Source organism: Mus caroli, unplaced genomic scaffold (assembly GCF_978045245.1).
Source record: "Mus caroli unplaced genomic scaffold, Mus_caroli_1 scaffold_4, whole genome shotgun sequence".
NCBI lineage: Eukaryota > Metazoa > Chordata > Mammalia > Rodentia > Muridae > Mus > Mus caroli.
This window is the reverse complement of record NW_028227259.1, coordinates 79,571,883-79,598,375: the sequence shown is the minus strand read 5'-3', so window position 1 is coordinate 79,598,375 and position 26,493 is coordinate 79,571,883. Positions and strand designations below refer to the sequence as shown.

Genomic DNA, 26,493 nt, shown 5'->3' with positions numbered 1-26,493 from the left:
CTGTCATGGCAAGAGGTCCTTAGGCACCCCTTGCTCCAGAAGGCACAAAGGCACTATTTGGCAGTGTTGAAGAAACTCCTAAAGAGTTTGAGCTATCTGGAGACGTCAACTCCCAATTTGCTCAACCAGTCGTGCCTCTAAGAATGCCTAGGGCACCAGAGTCCCTGGAAGACTCTCCATCTTCTCCCAGTTTCAACCACCACCCCAGAACACAACTTACACACACACACCCCGTCCCAATTCCACATGAATTCCACTGGGAGCCACAAAAAGGGCTGCTATTCACAACTGTCAGCCAAGGACAAAGATTGCAGGTCCTGACAGCTAGTCAGGAAAGATACCAAAACAACTCCAGAACAAAGCAAACAAAAACAGAAAGCAAATTGAGCCCAGGTTTAGTCACCCTCCTTGACCAGTATGTAGTAACTTAAGTGAGGTGGCATCTAGAGCTCATTGAGGAACTGACCCAGGAGACTGCATAATTTCACAATGTTAGTTTTTAGGAATGGGGGAGTAAGTCAGCGATAAAGACCCCGAGTTCCTGCTCAGTAAAGAGAGATTACGGACATTAGGACATGGTTGCCTCCTGCCTGGATCTTAGCACTGGGGAGCTGAGAAAACAGAGCTTAGGCTCAGACTGAAGAAGCTACAGGGAGTTTAATGCCAGGCTAGCATGTTGAGACCCCTTTCTCCCTCCACCACAGGGAAAAATACAGTTCCTACATGAAATTGAGTTTCTTTTGTTAGATATTCCAAATACACTAGTAAAGGAATGATGGCGAGTCCCAGGCGGCTTGAGTGATGGATGGGACGGGTTTTAAGGTTAGTTATCTTGAGTGGGCTTGAAAATATTAGGCTCAATACTTTACAAATGCACAGATCAATGTTGTGGATTTTTTCCTCAGATTTATTGTTTTATATTTATGTGTTTTATATGTGTATCACACATGTGTTGCCAGAGGGGCCAAAGAGGGTGTCAGATACCCTGGAACTGGAGTGACAGACAGGTGAACTGCTGTGTAAGCGCTGAGAACTGAACTCAGGGCCTCTGGAAGTGCGGTGAATGCTTTTAACTGCTGAGCCATCTTTTCAGCCTCTGAATTTTGACTTTTTAAAACCGAGTTCTCTCAATCCCACTAGATTTGTAGTTTTGTTAGGAGCAGCAGGAGACAATTTTAGATAGTCACCTTAAAAGAAAGTTCTTAGATATATTAATAAGGAAGTCCTTCATAAAATGCCAATACCCGAAACGTCGCTATTCACATTCACCGCTAGTCTATTTTAAAATTTATTTCAAAATGTGACACAGTGAATGGATGTTTTCCACATTGTTTATTAATGTGCATGCGCATGTGCGTGTACACACGCACACACACACACATACACACAGTGAACCAGCTAAAGACTTCCCCCAAATAGTTACACTCTCTCTCTCTCTCTCACACACACACACACACACACACACACACACACACAGTGAACCAGCTAAAGACTTCCCCCAGATAGTTACTAGAATGTTAATACAGATGAAGTTTAGATAAATAACTTATTTGAAATGAGGTTTCTGTGGCTTAGCAATGACTGTATCAAGTACTGCTAGCAATGCCAACTAAGAGGGCTATGTGTGTATTTCACCATGATGTCTTAGACCAAAATTCTCAAAGTTTAGAATATCAAGATTCTGTTGGTCAACATAAAAAAAAGTCCTTAAGCAAAGGAGATGTAACGGAATCAATTATTCCTGTAACAGAGTATTCAGTCCTCTGGAGAGCAATGTCGATCCCTCATAGACATTGCAGATACTGATTATGCTGAACACAAAAGTAGCCCCTATTTCTAATTCCACAGAGCAGGAAAGCCTTGTAAAACCCACTGGAGAAGTTCCAATAGAAATGCTCAAACACAGCAGCACTTTTATTAACAAGAACAGAGTAGTCCGATCACAGGAAATAGAGGTACGAAATAATTGATCTCTCGGGTGACAGAAATGAATACTAAGCATGGGGAGGCACCCATGTGTGTCTCACAACTGCTGAGTGTGAAAGTGACCTGCTAGCAGTGAAAGACAAGAGCAACATTTACACCACAAAATGATTGCAGACCACGTTACTTCGAAAAAGGTAACGAAGGTCATGTCCCATAACTAGAAAGGGGAGCCATCTGATTATTAATGGGGCCAAATGCTCTTGTGGCTTTCAATACCGCCTGATACTGTTTCCTCTTTAAGGTAAAGAGGTCAAAGTTTATGTTCTTGATAGTGGCCATTAAGTGTTCTGACTGAGAAGCCCAAACCCATTTGCCCTCAGAACACTGGGGCTAAGAGTCAACTACTTGGAACACTGATACATTTTTTGAGGTCTTCAGTGGAACTAAATCAGTATGTTAACATAATCTGAAAATGGAAACAACAAAGGTACAAAGGAGTCAGATGTGCACAAATATACACACAGGAGAGAGAGTCCCAATTCCAGTATCACAGGACAGAATTTATGGTTAAGATTATTTTAGACGGTGAGTTTCTGGCCACTCAGTTATTAAGATCCCTTTTCATCACATGATAGCTCTAAACACATACTTGGAATGCTCAGAAGATTCTACTTTTAGCCTCCTTGTAAGACATAATTTAAGGTGAGACTTGATAGGAACATGTATCTTCACACTAGATGAAACAGGAGAAACCCTGTCTATTTAAATCCTGGGAAACCTTAGATAATGTGTCGTATGCTGCCATCTTCAGGCCTCTCTCTGTAAAGCTATTTGGTATAAGCAGGCCAATTTGATGAGGCAGTCTGAGGAGGATGTCTTCCCATCTGAAGTGTAAGAAATCATTTCAGGACTATGGGGATGGAGGAGGGAGCTCTGTGCTTCCTGCTGTGTTACCTTTATTATGTTCCTAATGTCACTGACACTGGATTAAGGACAGCCTGCAACAAGTACACTGTCATCACCAGCCACTTTTCCCTCCTTTCTTCTTCTTCTGTTGCTGTTTCTTTTTGGTTGCTGGGGCGCCTGCGGGTTTCTGGTGTCTTGGGGGTACAATGTTACTTGCAGAGGACGATATCGTTGCCGCACTGCCGGGTCTCGGGGAGGTGGGTGGGCTGCTCACGGCTTTACTGGCATCCCTGAATTCATCAAACCAGAAAGGTTTTAGTCATTTAGAAATGTAATACAGGAGAAGGTGTAAGCACGTATGTGCATGGATTTCATTTTCCATACCTAATAATTTCCCACATGTTTTAAGGATGAATGTACCATCTCTCTAGCCATGACTCTCTTGAATATTTTAAACCATTTTATACCTAAAGAAAGTGTAATATAAGCTACATGCCAAATGTAAGTTTAGAAAATCAGCTTTAAATGACTTATAATTCTATATAGAACTAGTTCACATTTATTTAAATTAAATTCACATTTAAGTGAGTAGTAGTCTCTAAAGTAACTGTAATTACTTGTTAGGCTGTTTGGTGGTTTGTAGTGGTTAAACTCAGGGCAAGAGCTCTCTCACTCCCTCATCCCCACACTTCCTACAATACCCTTTTTAACACTATAATCACATAGTTATAGTGCTTGCTATAAAATCAATCAGTGTATTTTCTTCCTTTCACATACTGCAATCCTTATGAAGGGAAGAGGTCTGTGTTTCTCACACAGCATATGAGGGAAGTCTTAAGACTTGAACCAGCCTCCAGGATGAACTGCATTTGGAGACTACAGTTTTGCAGCCACAACTTACAGTTCAGAGGAGGCTCCTGCAGTCGCTCCCTGTGTTCCTTTTCCAATCTGGTCCTTCTTTTTACCCTTCTTTCTTCCTCGGTAATAAGAGCGCTCTCGCATTGGTAGCCATCTTTCTGGATCTGGGGTAACTTTTGGGTCATAATTCTTAGGCAGTTTTCCTAGAAATAATTGATAAATGAGAAATACACCTAGAACAGCTTCAGAATTGTCTAAATAGTGTGTTCATGGCTTGGAATAAATAACCCAACTGAAATTGGAGGTGTGGTCTTGTTAGAGAATGTGTCACTGGGGAGGTGGAACTTTCAGGTCTTATAAATATGCTCCTGCCTGGCCAGAGCCAGAGCCTCTGCTTCTTGCTGGCTGCCTGTAGAAGACAGTCTTCTCCTAGTGGCCTTCAGATCAAGATGGACAACTCTTGGCTCCTCTTAGCACCAGGTCTGCCTGCATGATGCCACATTTTCCACCATAATGACAATGAACTAATCCTCTGAAACTGTAAGGCAGCCCCAGTTAGATGTTGTCCTTTATACAGTTGCCTTGGTCACAGTGTCTCTTCACACTAACGGAAACCCTGACAGACAGCAGCACTCTGAACTTAGATAAACTCTTAAGGGAACACTAATGTAAGAAAATGTTAGTTCCAGTCAAGATAAAAGTCAGTGTTTGAAAATACCATGAGAGAATAATAGCATCTTTAGGTCCAGAGAGTTCTATTAGGAATACACTATTTTTATTGTTGAAAAAAGAATCTAAGCCAGGCATGGTAATGCATACTTGTGGTTTGAGTACTTGGGAAGCTGATGCAGGAGGATTGCCTTGAGTTTGAGGCCAGCCTGGGCTATCTCAACACAGAAATCTAACATGCATTTTTTTTCTTCAAAGTCTTACCTTTCTTTTTCTTCTTCTTCTTTTTCAAATCTCCCTGTCTAAAAAGAAATTGGGAATCATTATTATTCTTGAGATAATACACATTAAGTATAATATAAAACTTTTTACAATATAAATATTACCTAGTCTTTGAAAAGAGCTATCATGCCTAAATTACCAAAGTATCCTCTAAGTAGTGTGAGTAGTATATAAAGTATCTTAAAGTACCAGAGGTCTACTGCAGTTATTTATACAAACAGAAGCCTACCATGTTTTAGTGAGTAACTGTTTGGCAAGAATTTGAAAATCAAGAAGCTCTTTGCTACAGAATATACACAGGTAATCTTTTAGGAGGACACAGAGATCAAGTTACATTGGTTATGGCCCTAGAAGGGAGGCGGATGGATGGCAGAAGGGACACTCCTTACTTATTTTGCACTTCTTTTTAAAGACAAGGTCTCACTGTGCAGCCCCAGCTGACCTGGAACTCACTATGTAGATCAGGCTGGCCTTGACTCACAAAGGTAGCCTGCCTCTGCTTTCCAACTGCTGGGATTATAGGCATACCTAGCGTGTTTTTGTTTTCCCTTAAAAACATGTCTCATGTAGCCAAGGCTGTCCTTTAATTGATCCTCCTGCCTCTGAAGCATCGTGTCTTTCTCTCTCAACCAGACTGAGCATTCTTCTAACCATTCCACCTGCTATGATCCCAGCAAATCTCACATGAAACCTCCACTCCAACTGCTGGTGAAATGGTTTGGTTTTTTTTTAACTGGGTATAGTGACATTCATTTTTAATCCTAGCACTCAAAAGTGTATGTGTGTGTGTTTACAGACTTTGAATTAGAAAAACATTACCCTTGTTCCTTTGGTTGATTATCTCCAGTAACTTTTCCACCCTTCTTCCGAATGTAGGTAGCACCAGGAGAATTTTCAAGCGCCTCAACATCTACTTTTAGAGACATACTATCCGACGAGGGCAGGTGTTTGCTAAGACTGGAGTAAGACAGGTGTTCAGGAACACAACACACATTGGTATCTATCAACACATCTTTGCTAACAGAAAAATACTCTTTCCTGGATGGCTTTATCAACAGCAAAAATACTCTTAAATCTCCTATAAAATGACAAGTCACATCAAATACACAGTATATATTCTGAAGGGGAACTAATCAGCTATATCTTACCTCAGTGATGCAGTTCCAGGTACTTCCTAACTATCAGTGCACACAGGCTGGCTCAGTCAGAGGCTTTGACCAGTAGTTTCTTAGCAGCCTATATACAACTCAATTCAGGGAACATGGCTTGATTTGTGTAGCACTTTGAACCCAAACTCATCAACTAGGATATTTAATTTCTTCTTCAAGTCCAAGTTAGTACTGAACTCACTATACAGCCAAGGATGACCTAATTCTCCTGCTCCTGCCTTCCAAGTGCTAGGATTGCAGGAACATGCTACCATGTCCTGCCTGTTAAATCTTATCAGCAGTGTTTGCAATGTACAGGTATGTGACCCCTCCTCCACTCCATTACTGATACATAATTGTAAATTTTGCTTTCACTAAGTGGAAGCAAGTCTATGAGTTGAATTTTTTTTTTTTTTTTTTTTTTGGTTTTTCGAGACAGGGTTTCTCTGTATAGCCCTGGCTGTCCCGGAACTCACTTTGTAGACCAGGCTGGCCTTGAACTCAGAAATCCACCCGCCTCTGCCTCCCAAGTGCTGGGATTAAAGGCATGCGCCACCACGCCCGGCGAGTTGAAATTTCTAACAGAAAAATTTCTGCATGAAGTCCAAGTATTAGCAGAGCTCTGGTGCTCCCTCTCTAGCTAGACCGTGGAGGATACGCCTTTGCTTTCTCTGGATCCACAAGCGAGTAAGCAGAAATAAGCTGGGCTAGGGTGTGAATATCTTTTGAATTCTGTCTGAAAGAAGAAATAAAAAAGTTAATAAACAGTTTATAAAATCACCACTAACATAAACAAGGGGATCCCTTATGCCCCCGACGACAGGAACAAGGTGTGGATTCCACAGCATTTCCCAGAGCTTACTTCCACAGCTGTTCTAGGTCACTGACTGCCTCCTTCTTCCGGCCATATTTGAGCTTGAAGTTTGCAGCTTCTCTTATCAAGGATAAGTGAGCAGGGGATTTGGGCTACAGGTTCAACAAAACAAAACAAAATAGCAAAGTTTTAAGCTAAATATCTAGCCTGTGAGTGAAGTCCTACTTACTATAATCCCTTTAAAATGGGTCTGCTTACTAAATTCTTCATCTTCGTGTATGAAAGACCAAGTCATCAGTTTATAGAAAGAGCTTCTAAAAATACAAATGAGCTCTTTTGTTTCATCTTGCAGCTATACCTTATGTATAACAATTGTATTTGAACCTGGCATACTTTTATAGAAATTAATTTCAGAGTCTAGGTAGCCTTCCAATTTTTAAATAGTGACTCACTATTTTAGTTCTCTGAAATTTTTGGTTCAGTAGAACCCTTTATAACTGATGGAAAATATGCCCTTGTAACACTTTGCTCCACTCCTTTACCTGGTGGCTTTGGTACCACTGGATAGCCTGTGTGAAGACTTCGATGGCACTATCAATATCTTCCTCGTGGCTGTACATGGTCACCAATGCGGATACCTATGCAGCAAAGGTCACGGGAACAAAGTTATTAAACAAGATTCTTCCTTCACTCTCAAAACATAGCTTTTTCTTTTTTTTTTTTTTTTTTTAAAAAACCCACACTTTTTTTTTTTTTAATTTATTTTATTTAGAGTACACTGTAGTTGTCTTGAGACACACCAGAAGAGGGCATCAGATCTCATTACAGATGGCTGTGAGCCACCATGTGGTTGCTGAGAACTGAACTCAGGGCCTCTGGAAGAGCAGTCAATGCTCTTCCATCTCTCCAGCACCCTCAAAACATAGATTTTAAAAATTAAAAATAATAAAGAATGAATACAGATGAGTGGGATCTCTGCCAGTCCTTGATTCCCCATAAACTTTATTCTTTTTAGAGAACTAAATTTCTAGAAGTACTTTTCCAAATAAGAATGCATTTATCTATAATGCAGACCTCCTTCTAAAGCAGTATCAGTCTGCTAAGACAGAGCATGAGGAATGAGCATTTGATACATTTATACAAATACTGCCAGACAGGCAAGCGTCTGATGGGGAAGCTTCCAGCGCCGCTCAACTGTAATGTGGTCTAAGCTGCCAAAAGCTTACCCGGTGAATATGTGGGGCAGCAAAAGGACACGAAAAAGAAAAAGGTTGCATTTTTAAGAGACCTTGGTATAGCTGATGCAGTCTGGCCAGCGTGGTTAGAGGGAAACAACACACGTGATGGCTTCCTTGGATGTTAGCTTGACACAGCAGGAAGCAGGAACCTGGGCTGAGGAACTGCTCCTATCAGACTGGCCAGGGCTGCTCTGTGGGGCGTGTTCTTAGTTGCTGACTGACGTGGGCAGACCTAACCCACTGTGAGGAGTGCCATCTCTGGGCAAGTGGTCCTGAACAATATAAAAAACTGGAGGTGACTATGATCCTGGAGCAAGTCAGTACATGGTGTTCCACAGCTCTGCTTTAGTTCTGGCCCCCAGGTTTCTGTCAATACTTTATTGGTTTACTGTAACCTGTAAGCCAAATGAATGAACTCTTGCCTCCCCAAAGTGGTTTTGATCAGTATTTTATTATAGCAACAGAAAACTGATTAGGTCAGGCAAACAGTATCAGACTCTGCAGCTATTAAGAAGATAATAAAGAGTCCTCGCACAGTCTCTATGGAATCACATGTCACATGAAGTGGATACTTCTATTTTTTGAAATGGATAAATTCTTTAAATAGAAAAAGGCATATTTTTCAGTCATATAATAGTACAATTCTAATTAAAAAAAACAAAACCCAACAACGCTAGCATAAGCCTTACGCTATGAATGAAGAGAGAGCATTGTGGAGATGTCCCCATGTCCAGCTATGCACAGCTGTGCTAGGTGAAAGAAACAGGAAGAAGACAGTTCTTGTTCTTTTACCACCAAACCAGTGAATATTGGAAAGACAGTGTCACAGCTATGTAAACCTGAAAAGTTTTGAGCTATATAAATCTGGCTCTTTGAGACAGGGCTTCTCTCTGTAGTTATGGCTGGACTTAAACTCCAAGAGATCCTCCTGCCTCTGCCTCCTGAGTGCTGGGACTAAAGGCATATGCCATCATGCCTATTTTTTTTTTTTTTTTCTTTTTTTGGTTTTTCGAGACAGGGTTTCTCTGTGTAGCACTGGCTGTCCTGGAACTCACTTTGTAGACCAGGCTGGCCTTGAACTCAGAAATCTGCCTGCCTCTGCCTCCCAAGTGCTGGGATTAAAGGCGTGTGCCACCATTGCCCGGCTCATGCCTGGTTTAAACCTGCAATATTTGAATAAATTTATTGACCACTACTTTTAAGTTGTTTTAATAAAAACAAACAACAAACACCCCAGACAATAACAATACCATAAGCAATCTAGAAAAAAAAAAAGAGTTCCGATCTGCGATTGAGGCTGCCTTTTATGGGGAGTGTGGGGCCTAAATGAGATGTAACTCATTTGACTACCAGAGCACAGAATGAAGTATATCCCAGACAGACAGATTCCTGTTATTATGCTGCCTCATCACACATTAGGAGTCAGTACCAATGAAAGCGAACATAAGGCAAGTGCAGACAGGCACACAGAAACTCACCATGCCTGGCTTGTGCCTCAGCTCCTCTATACTTCTCAGGATTAGACACGCTTTGGAAATGTTACCTATGGAGAATAAGAAGAGTACCAGCACCACTAATGATAGAGCATACTGTGGAAAAAATACAAGAAAACTTACTTCCTGTCACTACTCCTTGGGAAAGAGATCATCAGTTATATTTTGCAATATCTCTTACTACATAAGCTCTGGGAACAGTGATCGAGTGCCCACTGCTCACTTCTTCAGGGACTGGCCTGTACAATATATACATATAGATACTGTTTTGCTCTGTTTTGTGTGCTGAGACTGTGGTGCACATGCTGAGTATGTATGTGACTGCACACGAGCATGGAGAAGAGGTGGGGTGGCCTCCTCCTTACTGTGCAGAGTCAGGGTCTCCCACTGAGACAGAGGCTTGCTGTTTTGGCTAAGCTGCATGGTTAACAACCTCCTAGGATCTGTCTGTCTCTAAGGGTGGAGTTTCAGGTACATACAGCCACGGCCGGTGTTTTATGTGAGTGTCAGGGATTCAAACTCCGCTCTTCATGTAACACAGCATGAGCTCTTTGGCCCTGCACTGTCTTCAAGCCTGAAACCATGTTTTCCTAAAGCTCCCAGAGTCACTAAAGGCAGAGCTGCTCTTGCGACTCCAGGCTGCTGAGTGACACCGCTTCTTTCTCAGATGGCAACCTGAAGGAGGTAGGAGCCCCTTCCAAAAGGCCTTGAAATGAAAAACTGCTGGTAGAATTTTATGCTCACTGAAAACTTGAATAACCCAAAGCCTTCACCTTTAATTCTCAACCCCATTTCACTAAGGACCTCTGCTCTCCTCCCTTTTTCTTTTTTACAGTTTTTCCTAAATGCCAAGTATTCTTCTCATTAACTTGTTGTCTAAGCCACTGTGGAGAGCCTGAGCCATCTGATATCTGTAGCTATCACGTTCCATTCATCTGTGCTGTTCTACAAGCACATGTATCTACTACAGCAGAGAAACTGAAACTTAAAACTTTGTTTCTGAGACAGAAAACAAAGTAGCCCACATTAGCTTTGAACTCACAATCCTCCTGCTTCAGCCTTCAGAGAGCAAAGATTATAGTCAGTGCTTTATGCCTAGCTGTAAATTTCATTCAATTTTGGTCAGTTTAAAATAGATACACGAAGATAGCAGCTAGCACACTGGACAACTCAATCCTAGATAACCAAGCTTAATTTTAAAAAAACGTAGTTTTCTGTTGCCTATCAAATGTATCAGACCTCATAATTTCTGTACATAGCAAAGTATAAAAAAAACAAAAAAGGAACAAGCTAAGACACTGCAACATACAAGGCAAAGGAACCCGTTTCTCACTTTGTACAGTCTCAGAGCCAGGTATCTCTATGTGAGACATCCTAGGAAAGGCAGGGCGATGCTGTGCATCACACGAAGCTCCTGCTCCTTATGGGCCTTTAAGGCCTGAGACTCGTTCTAACATAGGACCAACTCAAGGGAAGGCCAGCTTCCTTTCTGCTCAATCTGCTGAAGATCACAGTCAAGGATGCTTCAAACAACAGCTAAACTTTACTGAACAAAGAACTTAAAGTCAAAAATATTAATACCTTGGGAAATTTTCAATTGTGCCATGGTAAGCTTGATTTCAGCTGCATTTTCTGGATGTTGATCAGAAAATTCCTAAAATATTTTTTAGTTATGGGTAAAAACACATAAGTTTATTCAACTGTAAGACATTACAATTACTTATCTAGGCTGTATAAGAAGTTCAGCTTAAAGTATTAAACTTCTGATTTCAGGTCAAACTCTCCACCTGCCACCCCCTAAGACAAGGTTTCTGTGTGCAGCCCTGGCTGGCCTGAAACCCAACAGCTCCTCCTCCCTCTGGCTCCTTGGTGGTGGGATCAAAGGTGTGTGCCACCTCGAGAGACACTTTATTCAACACCAGTGCTTTACAGCAAGGTCTCCAAGCAAGGTGTAATGATATCACATTCGCAGAAAGTCCTAACGGAAATACTCCAGACTCTTGTTTTAAAGAGACGCTTCTCAGTGGGGTCCCTGCTGGGCAGCTTTCCCTCAGGGTGGCCCTATTTTTATCCCGTCCATTTTCCCAACCATCTAAACTCATGCAATACATAGTGTAATAAGACAACTGCTCTGGGAGCCTCAAAACCAAGTCAGTGCCTCCCTGACTGATGATGTGGCCTAGGACCCTCGGATGCATTAATAGATTGCTGAAATGGGGTGGCGGCATAGCTTGCTATTGCAAGCCTAAAGCTCAATCCCCCAATTCTTGCTGAATGGATCTCCAAATGAAAAAGTATTCTTCAGAATTCACACAAGTTAACATAAGGCAACACACAAAAAAGTTCTAGCTTAAAAGTCAACTACCGTGACTCGGGAACTCAGTGGTGCATTACCTCCTAGTCTGTGGGTTGTTACAGCATACATAACGCACCAGCACTGAAACAGCTTCACTACCTGACACATCAGTAAGCATGGAAGTTTCATGACTTACCTGAAGCAGCTCTATTGCTTTTGTATGCTGCTTTTCACGACAGAGCTGGGCGGCTTGGATTAGCACAGGCAGGAGATACTCAGGACTCTGCGACTGCAAGCTGGCAGCTATTTTTCGGCACTGTTCTGCCTAAAAGATGCCCCATCTTTATTAATAAGTGTATTAATAAAAGTAAACATTAAATAATCCAAAATAAAGGGATGGAGTAATCAGCTTGTAGAACAGTAGATGAAAAAAAAATGCAGGGTTAAGCAAATAAGTTTATAGCATCCATCTCATATTTTATTATTTTTATTTAGATTCATAGATTTATAACATACTGAATTAACTGATTTTAAGAGAGTTCTAAAAGCAGTAAGCAAAATGCAAGCTCTAAATGATCATCTGAATACCTAAATTCCAGGTATATGAAGTTTAGAATTTCTTCCTTTTTATGTTTTTTGTTTTTTGGTTTTCGAGACAGGGTTTCTCTGTGTAGCCCTGGCTGTCCTGGAACTCACTTTGTATACCAGGCTGGCCTCGAACTCAGAAATCCACCTGCCTCTGCCTCCCGAGTGCTGGGACTAAAGGCGTGCGCCACCATGCCCAGCTTAAAATTTCTTCCTTAAAGCAATCAGCAGATAGAAAAGCTACAGAAATATACTTCTTGCTGAAATGAAACATTAAGAAACCTTGACTCAGCTCTAATAATAAAAATATTATAAATGCTTCTCATTTGTGGACTAAAGTCTTGTGCTCTAATAGCATGAATTCAGAATCTAACTAGGATACAGATAAACAATTGAATCTGAGGCAGGCGGATTTCTGAGTTCAAGGCCAGCCTGGTCTACAAAGTGAATTTCAGGACAGCCAGGGCTACACAGAGAAACCCTGTCTCGAAAAACCAAAAACAAAACAAAACAAAACAAAACAAAAACAATTGAATCCCTTGGGCTGGAGAGATGGCTCAGCAGTTAAGAGCACTAGCTGCTCTTCCAGAGGACCTGGATTCTAGGGATCTAACAGTAGGCACACATGTGGCACACAGACATATATGCAAACAAAACACACAAAGGAAAAAGAAAGAACTCAACTTCTTAACAGTTAGGATTTGTGACACGTCAAGTGAAATAAAAGCTGGATCTTAGCTCTGAATGGAGTCTGTATTTCAGGAAGAGTAGTAAGGAAATCAGGGAAGGGCTGGGCATGCAGCACAACAGCATGAACAGGCGAGGCCAATCATCAGCACAGTTAGACTACCAGGAAAATGAGCCTCTTCCAGCTGTTAACACCCTTAAACTTACTAACGCCATATGCTGAGAGAAGGGGAAGAATTCACTTAAAATTATTAATACTAAGGAAGGAAATGAAACAAAACACACAGAGATCATACAAACACCCACTGTGCCTCATGTACCAAAGCAGTTCAAGGCCAGCCAGAAACAGAGACGTACCTGATTTGTATACATGGCAAGTAAAGCTTTGTTAAACTCGATGGCTTGCAGTTGTCTCTTTGAGAGCTTGAACTCTACTCCTTCTGCATTGGTTAACTTCACTTTCTTCTTGGAGTCAAAGACATTTTGGTCCTGACAAAGAAAAGTCCACCCACTATTAGCAGAAATTTCTATGTACTCTTTTGTGACTCTCCTTTCCACTTATTTATTTCACATATACATAGCAAGAAAGCTTGGATACACCTACTGGTTGGGGTGCCTAAACTAACAAGACATATCCACATTTGCCTTGGGTTTTCGTGCACCTAAACAAAAATCACTGCAATTCATTTTTCCCAGTCTAGTTATAGCTATGAAAAGGCAGACATGAAAGTCTTTAGAAGCCGGGCGTGGTGGAGCACACCTTTAATCCCAGCACTCCGAAGGCAGAGGCAGGCGGATTTCTGAGTTCAAGGCCAGCCCGGTCTACAGAGTGAGCTCCAGGACAGCAAGGACTATACAGAGAAACCCTGTCTTGGGGGGGGAGGGAGTCTTTAGAGAAAGAACAAGATTTTTGTTTTATCTTCCCATTGTTGATTTTTTTGTTTTGTTTTGTTTTTAGGTTTTGGTTTTCAGAAAGGGTTTCACTCTATAGCCCAGGGTGGCCTGGAATTTCCAGCCATTTCCTTCCTGCCTTGGCTGCTAAAGTGCTGAGGTGACAGGAGTGAACTGTCATGTCTGTTTGGTGTGTTTTGAGGACTAAATCAGGACACCACAAATCCTAGTCACTTAAGACTACAAAGAATATTCCTGCAGTTTCTACAAACCATGTCATTTTGAGTTTAGATACACAGTGAAGAAGGCAACAACCTTGCTTGAATCGTGGCTAAGTAAACCCCTATTCTTCTGCAACAGACACGCATGGAAGCCGCTCTTAGCAGACAACATGCATGTAGCGCACTATTTCCTCTGCCTAAGATCTCTTTTCTCAACTGGGCAGAAACACGAAGAATCAACTCCTGAAACTTCTTGCAGAGCAACCAGTGTGTACTTTGCCCTCTGAAGGCTCTCAGTTCAACCCCCAGCATGAGGGGGGTGGGGGGAAACCAAAATTATCGAGTAGCTTGCATTTCTTAAGAAAGCAAGACAACTAAGTCATATAGCATTCTGAAAGCAAATAATTTATTGCAAACATGTTCTTATTTTTATTTTTTGAGACAGTCTTATATGGTTGGGGGGGTTGGTTAGGGTGACACTGAATTCTTAATCCTCCTGCCTCTGCCTCCCAAGTGCTGGGACTACATGTGTGAGCTACTACTCCCCAAATGCCCATGCTTTTGAATCAAGTCTCTTACTGATTTATAGACTAAGTAAAAAATAAGTCCTTGATGCTTCAAACCAATTTGAAGCCAGAAGCAGTGGTATGCTTCCGCAGTTCCTGACAAACAGGCTCTGTCAGAAGGAACCCTTGAATCCTGGAGCTCATGGGCAGCCTAGGTTGACAGAACAGGATCCTGACAAAAAGAAGGGGCATTTCCTAATTAGTGCTCATATATTACTTGTTATAAATTAATTCTTCATGCACGCAATGTGAGACTTCTCTCAAACTTTGTCATGACTTTTTGAAAAGTTGTATTTTCAAGGTCTTCCATATGCTAGTATCATTTAGTGTAATCTTAAATTTTATTTTTGGTAGTTATTCCTTACTCTCAACTCATAAATTTTTCTTCATATGTAAAAATGCTGTTCTTTAACCTTTAAATCTTCAAGATTTGGCTTAAATTTACCAATTCAGAGACCTTTTCTCAAATACAGTAGTTAGGAATTATGAAGACAAGAAATTTAACATACATAATTATTTTCAACATAAGAAAGAGGTGGGCTGCCCAGCACCCACCTCTAAAGCAGGGTCTCACTCTATGCTCTGCGTTCAGCTTCCGAGTCCTGGGGTTATAGGCCTGTACTACTAAGCCTGGCTTCTCAGGATGAGATTTAAGTTTTTTTTTTTTGGTTTCTTGAGACAGGGTTTCTCTGTATAGCCCTGACTGTCCTGGAACTCACTTTGTATACCAGGCTGGCCTCGAACTCAGAAATCCACCTGCCTCTGCCTCCAGAGTGCTGGGATTAAAGGCGTGTGCCACCATGCCCAGCTAAGAATTTTTATTTCTTAAGTATTATCTATTACATGAAGTATTTTAAACATAAAGTAAAAACTAATAATGTAGAGTCAGGCATGGGAGCATAGACTTTTAATCCTGGCACTTAGTTTTAGGGCAGCCTCATCCACACAAAGCTTCAGAATAACCAAAGACAGACCTTGTTCCAAAAACAAAAACAAAAACAACCTAATCGAATAAAGTTCAACATATAAATTACATTTAGGTAGAGATGTGTATTTAATATTTCATAATTCTTCCTCACAATTGTATTTAAAAAACATTCATCCTCACAAATATTTCAAAATCCAGTACTGCTAAACTCAAATGCTAGCATCAATGTTTAGAAACCTATGACATCCCACCATCCCACATCTGGAGACCTCTATCAGAGTACAAAGGTACAATAAGGTCCAGGGATAACCTTTGGTGTCAGAAAAATGGTATCTTAATCCATGTTCTAACACTTCCTGGCAAAGACCTCTCCTACACACTGAACACAAGGAGTACTACCCAAAAAACAGAGTATTTCAGAACTCCACATGGGACAGGGGGGATGGCTCAGTTAAGGGTTCAAATCCTAGTATCCACATCCGGTAGCTTACAACCATCTATGATCTAGGTACAGTGTGATCGGATAGTTCTAGCCTCCCTGGGCATCTGCACTCACATGCATGGACATACACATACACAAAAGTAATTAAAATGAAATCTTTAAAAAGGAAAAAATGTGGGCTGGCGAGATGGCTCAGTGCTTAAGAGCACCGACTGCTCTTCCGAAGGTCCCGAGTTCAAATTCCATCAACCACATGGTGGCTCACAACCATCCATAACGAAATCTGATACCCTCTTCTGGAGTATCTGAGGACAGCTACAGTGTACTTACATATAATAAATAAATAAATCTTAAAAAAAAATGGCATAGTATGATAAAGCAAACATTAGTTGCTTCTCTTATTTTTACTAACTTGACTTCAAATTTCAACTTCAACTGTTTTTCCATCTCCTACTTGGCAATTAGTATCATAGTAATTTGATTAGCATAGCACTCTAAGTTACAAGTACCTACAGCCACACCTGTAATTTGTATAGAGGATAGGTGAGTAGGACAAACCAAGCACCTACGTATACCTTGTTCCCCTCCCTCAGGCACCCCCAAAAAAATTTAGCCTCAGGAAAGAAATGTAAAGCACCCATTCACTTATACACAGAGGCTCTAAACTAGGAAGGCAGAGCTTTACTAACGGCCAAGGCCTACAACTGCACAGATGATCTACTACTTGAATAAACATGGCAGAAACACCAATATTATGAATTAAAAATACTCTCCTCCATGATTTTGCTACACCTGGATTTCTTTTTGTCATGGGAAAGGAGATCACACCCTAGAATAAAGCTGGGATAATTATGTTCTCAGCATAAACACTATGTAGAAATTCCAGAGAGCTCCTACCTTATTAATGGTAATGATGTTATTTGCGATTACAGCAAGAAGTGCCACATCTGTTGGCCTGTGAACAAGCAAGTGTTAATACCAAAACCACTTTCCACAGCAGCCCATGAGAGCCCCGCCCCGACCGCTGCTGCACTGTACCGACTCACTTCAGCTTGATGATCTGATTGTAGAGCTGCAGCGCTTCCTCTGTGCGCCCCTGCAGCTGCATGATGTACGCCATCTGACCGTGGATGATGGCCAGTTCCGCCTGGGGGTCCTCCTCAGCCCCATCCTAAGAGCAAAGATGACACAGACGGATCTTACCAAGTGACAATCCTTATGACCCCGTGTAACTGCAGGGATCTTCCCTGAGACTCAGTTCTGAGAACTGCCACTGTAGACAACTGTGTATGGGACAATGGGAAGGAGATCTTGAAAGAATATGGCTACATACAATGTGGTAGTCAGTAACATGTGTTTTTGAGAATTTCTGCCCAAATTCCTAAAAGGTTTTCTTGCAAAACAAATTTTAAAAGAATGCTGCTTAGGACTGGAGAGACGGCTCAGTGTTGAGAGCAAACGCCACTCTTGTAGGGGCCTGAGTTCAGTTTCCAGGACTCACCCGGCAGCTCACAACTGTGTGTAACTATATTTCCAGGGTATCCAAAGACCTTTTCTGGACTTGCTAGACATTTGCTCTCACACACAGAGACATATACATTAACATAATGAAAAGCAAAATAAATCTTAGGGGCTGGAGAGATGGCTCAATGGTTAAGAGTACTGTCTGCTCATCCAGAAATCCTGAGTTCAATTCCCAGCACCACATGGTGGCTCCCAACCACCTACAGTGGGATCGGATGCCCTCTGCTGTCATGGAGGAGTACATGGAAATGGAGTGCTCAGATCCGCGAATCTTTAGAGGAAGAAGAAGAGCACCAGCAGCACACAGAAGCAGCTCACTGCCTAGACTACACTTAAAGAAAGCAGCAGCTGGGCTGCTGTCACAGACCTGCAATCCCAATCACAGGGACACTGAAGCAGGGGAAACAAAGGTCAAACCCCGCCTGGGCTACAGAGCAAGTTCAAGTCCAGCACAGGAGACTTAGTGAGACTCCCATCTCAAAGTGGGGGAGGGGTTTGCTGGGAATGTAGCTCAGTGGGACAATGCTGCCTAGCATGCATGAGAGCCCTAGGTTCAATCTCCAACACATAAAACAAACAAACAACAATAACAACATACAAAAAAACAGAGGCAGATAGCTTTCTTAATTCATGCTTGAGATGAAGCTAATGTAGCTTACACAGTGAAGAATTAATCTCCGATCCTATCAGGAAGATTGGCCGGTGTGCATGCATAGTGAATAGCCTAAGTTACGTTTTACAAGATTTAACTTTTACTTATATGTCTGTGGAGTGGCTGTAAGCCATCTGACCTGGAGCCGGGAACTGTACTCGGGTCCTCGGGAAGAGCAGCAAGGGCTCCTGACCCTTTGAGCTGCCTTCCCACCCCCATCTACTTTCTTATTTGAGATGGACTCTCACTTGCTTGGAATTTGCTGATCCAGGTTGGCTGCGGGCTCCTGAGATTACCTGTCTCCACCTCTGGAGGGCTGGGATTCATCACGCCCATGAACACAACAAACCCAATCCACAGCATCAGCTTACAGAGCAGGCCATATATATCTCCCCAGCACACAGTACCTGCTCTTTTACTAACCTACACTAACCCAGTGAAGGTACACTGGCTGGGTGGTATGAGATGCTTATTCCCAAACACACGATTTCATTTGCGTTTGAAGGAGAATATTAAAATTAAATATTTTTATATAAATATAATAGTTATATTCACTATTATATAAGCATAAATATTTAACATTATATTTAATATTATATAAATATAAAATTAAATAGCAAAAGAATCACAAGTGCAAAAAGATGCTTGTTTCAATGCAAATTATATAGAATACACAGAGAGATTTGCTGAAGGCAAGTTCCTAAAGAAAATCAGTATGTGCTTCCATGTGAACCAAATGCATGGGACCATCTCCCCACAAAGCTGAATGAAACCTCCTAAACTAGCAGTAGTCAAAAACATTACATTGGGGTTTTATGAATACTTACTGAATCTTCTGAAAATGAACGGCGACAAAGATCTATAGGAGAAAAACAGTTCTAAAATTAGCATCATTGGGCAAATCCTATTATTTTCACAGTTCCAAAAAGCAAAAACTAGTTCCTGAGCAGATTTCAAACAGTCTACCAACTGACATCTGTTCTTGGGCCTAAGATTTTTTTTAATTTTTCATATTAGATTTGTGTTTGTCTGCATTCTGTGCGCCTAGTGGTGACTTACATCTCTCAGGCCCACCACAGCTCTTTATGTGAGGACTGGACTGGGAGTGAATTCATTCAGGGCAAGCACTGCTGACCACACTAACCCCCAGACCCCATCAACAATTAACAACAACACAGAAACTTGTGCTATTTATATGTTCTTGTTCTCCTAAATATCCCTTCAATTGATCTGTTCCTTTGTTTTTTGAGACAAGATTTCTCCCGAAGACCCTGGTTGTCCTGAAACTCTCTATAGACCTAGCTGGCTTCAAACTTACAGAGATCTGCCTGCCTCTGCCTCCCAAATGCTGGGATTAAAGGTGTGCGCCATCACCACCCCGTTCAGTTGATCTTTATGCAAGCATATATGTGAATCTAACCTAAATATTTCTTTAAAATTCTAGAAATGGAATTCTTGGATAAGAAAGCGCACCAAGTGCATGCCTGGCGCCCATGGAGGCCAGAAGAAGGTGTCAGATCCCCTGTGACTGGAGTGATAGCTGGTTTTAAGTTAAACTTTAAAATCGGCTCCACACCACCCAAGCCTTCTTTCACTCTCTCCTCCTACTTTCCTATTTTCTGTTTTGGTGCTGGAGATTGAACCCCCAGCCTCTTGTTCGCCTAAATATCCCTTCAATTCATCTTCTGGATTGTTTGCTTTTCAAGAAAGGATTTCTCCAGAAGACCCTAGCTGTCCTGGAACTCTTTGTAGACCTAGCAAGGGGCTAACTAGACTCCTAGCATCCTGTTTTTATATCAAAGTCTTTAAAGCATGAAATGCATGTAGAAACATAATAAATGGGCTAAAATGTCCTTGAGTGGTAGTATAAATATACAGTTTATATATACACATGTACACAAGAGTAATATGTTTTACTTAGGTAGAAATAATAGAATAACAACTAATATGTATGGAATGATTTTCTTTAAAAAATTTTAAAATGTAAACTTTGGCTTCTATTCTGTGAATGTGTACACATGCATGTGTGCATGCTATGTCATGTGGAAGCAAGAGGACGCCCCGCCAGGATTAGTGGCAAGTGCCCTTGCTCGATGAGCCATTTCACTGGTCCAGAAATGATTTTTTTTTACATACTGTTTTGTCACAGTAAAATAATGCCAATTATTTTACATTTAGTATTCCTATAGCCCACTCAAAGACCTACTCTTTAAACTTAAACTTTAGAAACTTCTTTAACTCTTAAACAAAAATAGAGATAGGGCCAATGGGAAACAGGCTAGATAAACTCCTCAAAATTCTCACTACTCCAGGAACTTTCACCAAATAATTTTACAAATGTCAAATGCAATTTTGGGACTGTCTAAACTTATATAAGCCACACTGTATTTATAGACAGCATTAAAAACTCCCAACCTTCAGCTTTTTGCAGGATTTTCATGGCCTGGGTCAGCTGGCCTTGCCCTATCAGTGCACAGGCAGCGTTGTAACAGAGTTCGTGTGTGCCTTCTTGGAGACCCAAGTTCTCCTGCCACAGAGAGAAATGCCCGTCAGACAGTAGGCGTGCGTATGTGCTCACGGCTGCGTGGGTCAGAAGCATACTCACAGGAACCACTTTTTCCCAGTTGCTCTGGGCGGCAACGACCGCTGACAGGTTTGTTTTCCTCTCCTCATCGTAGTCGTCCTGGGAGTTCCGGACAAGATCTCTGTACACAGCCAAGCACTCATCGTAGCGTTCCAGGCGGTACAGCTGAGGGCCGAAGCGAGAGGTCAGAAGTGACTAACACAGTCTTAGTTTCCAGAGCACACTAATGGTTTCTGAAACTAAGCAGGGAATGTTAAAACACAGTATGAACAAGCCAAGCATTTATCTTTATATATTTTTAACTAGTTCTGTGTGCTAATACTTAGAAAAAGTTACTTGAGAAGAATCTATATTATAGTACATATTTGAAAGCTCTTTATCTTAGCTAAATGCCTAAAGTTTGTGAAAGGAAATCTTTGTGTAGAAGTCTATGCTGTTACCTAAATTGCAATGAAAAAGAAAAAGCCACACAAAATGATTACTAAGTGCCAGTAAACAGAAGAAAAAAAATAAATGCTAACCAAAGACTTAGAATCCCTTAGAAGTTCACTTTTTGTTACTCAGCAATCAGATATTGCACATAATGATAGTGGTACTAACAACAAAGTCACACAACAAAGTTAAGTTGATCTTAAAGGAGAGTAACAGGGTTGGGTGTGGTGGCAAATGCCTTTAAACCCAGCACTCAAAAGGCAGAGGCAGGCACATCTTTGTGAGTTCAATGCCAGGCTAGTCTACACAGCATATTCCAGGCCAACCAGAGCTATACAGTAAGAAAGACCATTTCTCAAAACAAAGTAAATAAACAAGAAGGACAGTAAGAGCTGCTACTCTGGGTCAGTTAGTTCCCTATGTGACCTAGACTGGGCTGGAGTCCACCCTACAACTACCCAGATAAGCCAACCTCTGTCCTCTCAGCATTAATACCACTTTTAGATCAGGCTTAATCTTGCCTCAAATTCTTAGAGGCTGGAGAGAGAGCTCTGTGGTTAAGAGTGCTTACTTGTTCCTGCAAAAAACCTGGGTTCAATTCCTAACACTTACATGGTGGTCCACAACCATCTGTAACTCCAGTTCTAGGGCATCTGATACTGTCTTTTGGCCTCCATAGGCACAAAACAAGCATGTGATGTACATACTATATATGCAAGCAAAATACCCATACATATATAAAATGAACAAATCTAATTTTAATAAATTTCAAAAAAGTATATTTTCAAGCCGGGCGTGGTGGCATAAGCCTTTAATCCCAGCACTCGGGAGGCAGAGGCAGAGGCAGAGGCAGGTGGATTTCTGAGGCCAGTCTGGTCTACAGAGTGAGTTCCAGGACAGCCAGGGCTACACAGAGAAACCCCTGTCTCGAAAAACCAAAAAAAAAAAAAAAAAAAAAAAGTATATTTTCAAAGGGCATAGTTTTACAAATAAAATATATATATAGTACAGAAAAAGTCTCCCAAATCCCTATCTTTCATAATTGTCCTATTTTAAACTTAGAATACTAGTTTAATATTAGAAATATTGTCTTAACTACATACATAGCTCAATGGGCTTTACCTTTCTAATCAGTAGTTCAAATGTTACACAATGGCCCCGAAGAAGTCCCAGTTTATAGAATACTGTGTGCAACTCTGCCAGTGAAGAGCAAGAACAGAGAACATATCCAACCCTCAAGAACTGGCTTGATGGTTCATTTTGTGGAGCATCAAGATTTCCTCATCCCTGCTCCATGTTAGGGGTAGAGCAATGCTTACTTCAGGTGATTGCCAACAGATATTTAAAGCAGTAGTTACCACTTGTCCATAAAGCTCCTTCAGTTTGTCTGTCTGCTGGGTGGCACTCTCTATTGTCTTCAAGGCATTCTCAATTCTGTTCAACCTGTACTCGCAATATGCCTTCTCAAAGGACAGGGAGTTACTGAAGGAGAAATCAGAAACAAAACCAAAAACATTTCTTCTTTGCATATAGCTGGTCCTTGCTACTTTGTGGGTTCCTCTTTTTCCCACCCTTTACCCTCCCCATTTGTTTCACTCCCTATTACTAGATAGGTGAGAAAGAAGAATTGGGGGGGGGGGTGAGGGATTGGAATCTAATTTTCTTCTTTTGGTTTCTTCTTTGAACATGGCCACTAACAACCACAACCCTCCCTGAAAGACCAACAACTGCCCAGCCCCTACCCCCAGACAGGGCCCTAGCGTTTACATACCTTCTGAAAAGTTCCCCAAATTCCAAACATCATACAATTTCAGAAATTATCAGAGGCTGGCAAAAACCATGCCTCAGGTACAGCACCCAACAAACATAGTCAGCTGCTATGGTCAGCCTACAGCAGCCCCATAGCTCTACACCAGGGATTAAAACAAAAGCACATTTGTGTGTGTGTGTATGTGTGTGTGTGTTTAAAGAAACCAAAACATGTCATGTTACATACATGTTAACCTACTGAATTGTCACATCTTTGTGACATCTTTGTGACTTGCCTCCCAATCACATGCCTTAAAGCAGCACAGCGTGCTACATCCATGTCCTCATCTGCTCTTTGTTTTCATGACTTCTGACAAAACTACTGGCATTTTGAAACAAGTATCAAAGAGGGCAATCATGGAAGAGCTCAATACAAGATTTCCTTAGCTACAGGTCAACTCGAATACTTAACGGGCTACATCTTGAGATTTGAGGATGTAACTCAGCTTGTCTAGTACCTCTGCAGCCCGGGGTCCATACCCAGCACCCTACAGCTGGGTAAAACAGTATAGCCAAAGCTGATGCATGGTGAAATCATTCCAATAATTAAAAATTTAACAGGCTGTGTTAACACGGCATTTCCTAAAGCTGGATGGCGTACATGTCTGCTATCTCAGCACTGTCTCCATAGGAGAAAGGTTCTTAAATCTACTTAATAAAATATACAATACTTGTTAACTTGTTCATGAAAATGATTTAAAAAAATAATTAGAAATAAAATATGGTATCTATAAGTGATTGGAAAAGATTCAATCAAACAAGCAGTTATTTAAACCACCAGATTTAAAACTCACCTACATTAACGTGATATTTAAAATTCATTTTGAAGTTTTGACTATAATCCCCACCCAGGAAAAACTTATCAAAGTAAATGTAAAAAAGTAGCAATTCAGGAAGTTCATGTGCAGTGAAATGATAAAAGAGATTAAAAAAAAAAAAGCCATCAATAATTGAAAACAAACAACTCAAAGGTCTTGGCCTGAACAATTAATGGATGGCAGTGGGTCAGAGGTTAGGTCAAGTTCACCTTAAAGACCTCTATCGCTGTAGCTGTTTATGTGCTGTTAGCTTACACATGTCTAGTGGATAGATCCCTAGAGTCTCCCTCCGGGAACCATTACCAGCCCCCAACTCTACCTTTGGAAACAAGAGTCTTATTTAGTACCTAGCCCAAGACGGCTTCAAACTAGAAATTCTGCCTGTCTCTTGCGTGCTGGATTACAAGCATAAATTGTATACGTAACTCGTTTCACAGTTACATTCTGCATTCTTTTATGTTTTACCCTCTTCTTAGCAGTTCAAAAGAAAGACAGCTCAGCCAGGCATGGTGGCGCACGCCTTTAGTCCCAGCAAAACAAGAAAAACCCAAGAAAACAGAAAACAAGCAAAGAAAAACAAAACACAAACAAAATAAAATTCTGAAATTCTTCCAACAGTCCAGCAAAAAGGAACCAAAATCACTACTTTGTTTTCCAACTTCAGAAAAAAACAACAAACGGAAAGAGAAGCAGGTCAAAGGTAAAGCGCAGAAGGGAGCAATGGGAGGTGAGCAATGGGCGAGGTGATAGTGATGGCCAAAGTATTTCCAATGACAGCAACGAACAATGACGACAGCCACGAACAGTTACTTACTTGGCTAACACTTTGGTGTGAGTGTTGATGACATTCAAGGCTTCTTTGAAACTTCCATTCTGGATAAGGCAGACAACTTTACAGTGCAGGGCAGTGACATCATCCTTGTTGATCTGCAATACTAGAGAACAGTGTTTAGGAAAGCCATTTCTAAATCCATTCCTCTTGCACACTTTTACTAAATACAGACGGGAATCCAGCTTGCCTAACGTATGTGAGGCCCTCAGTCTAATCTTCAGCACTGTAAAGCAAACAAAAAGTACAATGAAAGGCTGGAGAGATGGCTCAGTGGTTAAGAGCAACAACTGCTCTTCTGAAGGTCCTGAGTTCAAATTCCAGCAACCACATGGTGGCTCACAACCATTCGTAATGAGATCTGGCGCCCTCTTCTGGTGTCTGAAGTCAGCTACAGTGTACTTATGTATAATAATAAATAAATCTTTTCTTAAAAAAAAAGTACAATGTAGACGTGATTTATCTTTGGAGTGTTCTAAAGAAATATTCAAAATTTCCCTTTCCCATAAAGAGATCAAAGGGAAATACAAAGAACTCAGGCGGCCACGGCTCTATGCCAATAGCGTGTCAAGTGTCAAAATGACTAGGACCATGGTTCCCCTCGCTCCTAGTCAGCCACAGGAATCCAATTCTCACTTTAGGAGTCGTCGAAGGGACTTCTAGAAATTAATAGACAGGGCTGAAGGGACAGTCTTGGCTGATCAAAGAATTGCTACAGTTTTATACTGATATTAAATATTGGTTGTAGGCCCACTGAAGGGCTAAAGTGAATTCAAGTAAGCCTGGCAATCATCAGTTCTAATTAGTAGCTGTCTTCCTTAATGCACTGTGGCTGGCCACTGTGACTACTTTTATAGGAACTCAGGAACCCGAAGGTTTAAAGTGTATGTTACTGTGATAGCCTTTATGTAACTGGGGCTTTGTACAGCTGAAGGGTTTCGTAGTTACATCACCAAACCTGACACACACAGGTGTAGCTACTGTACAGAATATAGTACGGCCATATTACAGGCACATAGTGATGAATAACAACTTATGGAATCTCATACTGAAGGCAACTAAAATTAGAAATTATAACTTATGGGGGCTAAAAATGCAGGTCGGTTTCCTACGTTATTTTAAATGTCGGGACGCTCACTCACTCACTCTCTGGCTAAACACTACGGGGAAGACTTTGTGCGTGGAAATGGAGAACGACTTGACATTCACACCTCTTCCCTTTCCAATCTGCAACGCTTCCACCTTGTCTGCAACAGCGCGGATGCTACGTGTCGAGACAGGTTTCCTTCCCCGGCCCCGGCCCCGGCCCCGGCCCCGGCCCCGGCCCCAGCCCCAGTCAACAAGTTTCCTCCATGACACTGTCCTGATCCCTTCGCCCAAGATGAACGAAGAAAGTCAATCTGACATCTTTGCAAAATCCCGCCGCGGAGAAGACACGAAGAACAATTTGGAAGCGGTTCCGGACGCCATGGTCTCTTTAAGTCCCTCCTCCCCCTCGCGCCCGGTCTCGCGGGGACAGAGGGAAGTACACGTGGCCCTAAGCGACCGAGCTCGGGCCGCCGGTGGCCGTGGGGCAGCGACCCGCCCCCGGGCTTGGGGCCGAGCCTGAGGACGCAGCGATCCCCTCCGCGCTGTGCCGAGGGGTCGCACTCTCGACCCAGGCGACGTCCTCCTCCCGACAGCCCGGGCCGCCGGGACACTTACTCTTGTTGACAGTCTTGAGGGCACGCGTGAAGTCGCTGTTCTGCCCATAACGGTTCACCTCACTCCACAGCGCAGGGACTGACACCCCACCACTGCCGCCGCTCGCCATCTTGGAGGAGGTGGGGGTGGAGGGGGTGGGAGGAGCAGGGCGACCTCTGCCCCGGAAGAGGATCTCCAAGTTGACCCGGCGA

General features: G+C 41.8%; 1 protein-coding gene across 1 annotated transcript; it reads right to left on the bottom strand.

Moving 5' to 3' along the window:
• Positions 1–1,881: 1,881 nt before the first annotated feature.
• Srp72 (signal recognition particle 72) lies at positions 1,882–26,430 on the bottom strand. Its single transcript, XM_021162168.3, has 19 exons — positions 26,303–26,430; positions 24,584–24,704; positions 22,501–22,624; positions 20,732–20,875; positions 20,542–20,653; positions 18,954–18,985; positions 16,997–17,121; positions 16,848–16,905; positions 13,260–13,391; positions 11,827–11,955; positions 10,916–10,988; positions 9,320–9,384; positions 7,146–7,241; positions 6,652–6,755; positions 6,448–6,525; positions 5,461–5,598; positions 4,624–4,661; positions 3,734–3,893; positions 1,882–3,122 (listed from the first exon to the last, which is right to left on the bottom strand). The coding sequence occupies exons 1-19, from the start codon at positions 26,409–26,411 to the stop codon at positions 2,945–2,947; spliced, it is 2,016 nt and encodes a 671-aa protein (XP_021017827.1). The 5' UTR covers positions 26,412–26,430; the 3' UTR covers positions 1,882–2,944.
• Between the last annotated feature and the right edge of the window lie 63 nt (positions 26,431–26,493).

Bases quoted from the DNA above. Each gene is read 5' to 3' on its own strand.
- Srp72 (XM_021162168.3), bottom strand. From the start codon at position 26,411: ATGGCGAGCGGCGGCAGTGGTGGGGTGTCAGTCCCTGCGCTGTGGAGT. The intron at 20,876-22,500 runs GTAACTACTGCT...TTCGGCCCTCAG, and splicing joins AGGAGCTTTATGGACAAGTG to CTGTACCGCCTGGAACGCTA. The intron at 4,662-5,460 runs GTAATGTTTTTC...ATTTCTTTTTAG, and splicing joins AATCAACCAAAGGAACAAGG to ACAGGGAGATTTGAAAAAGA.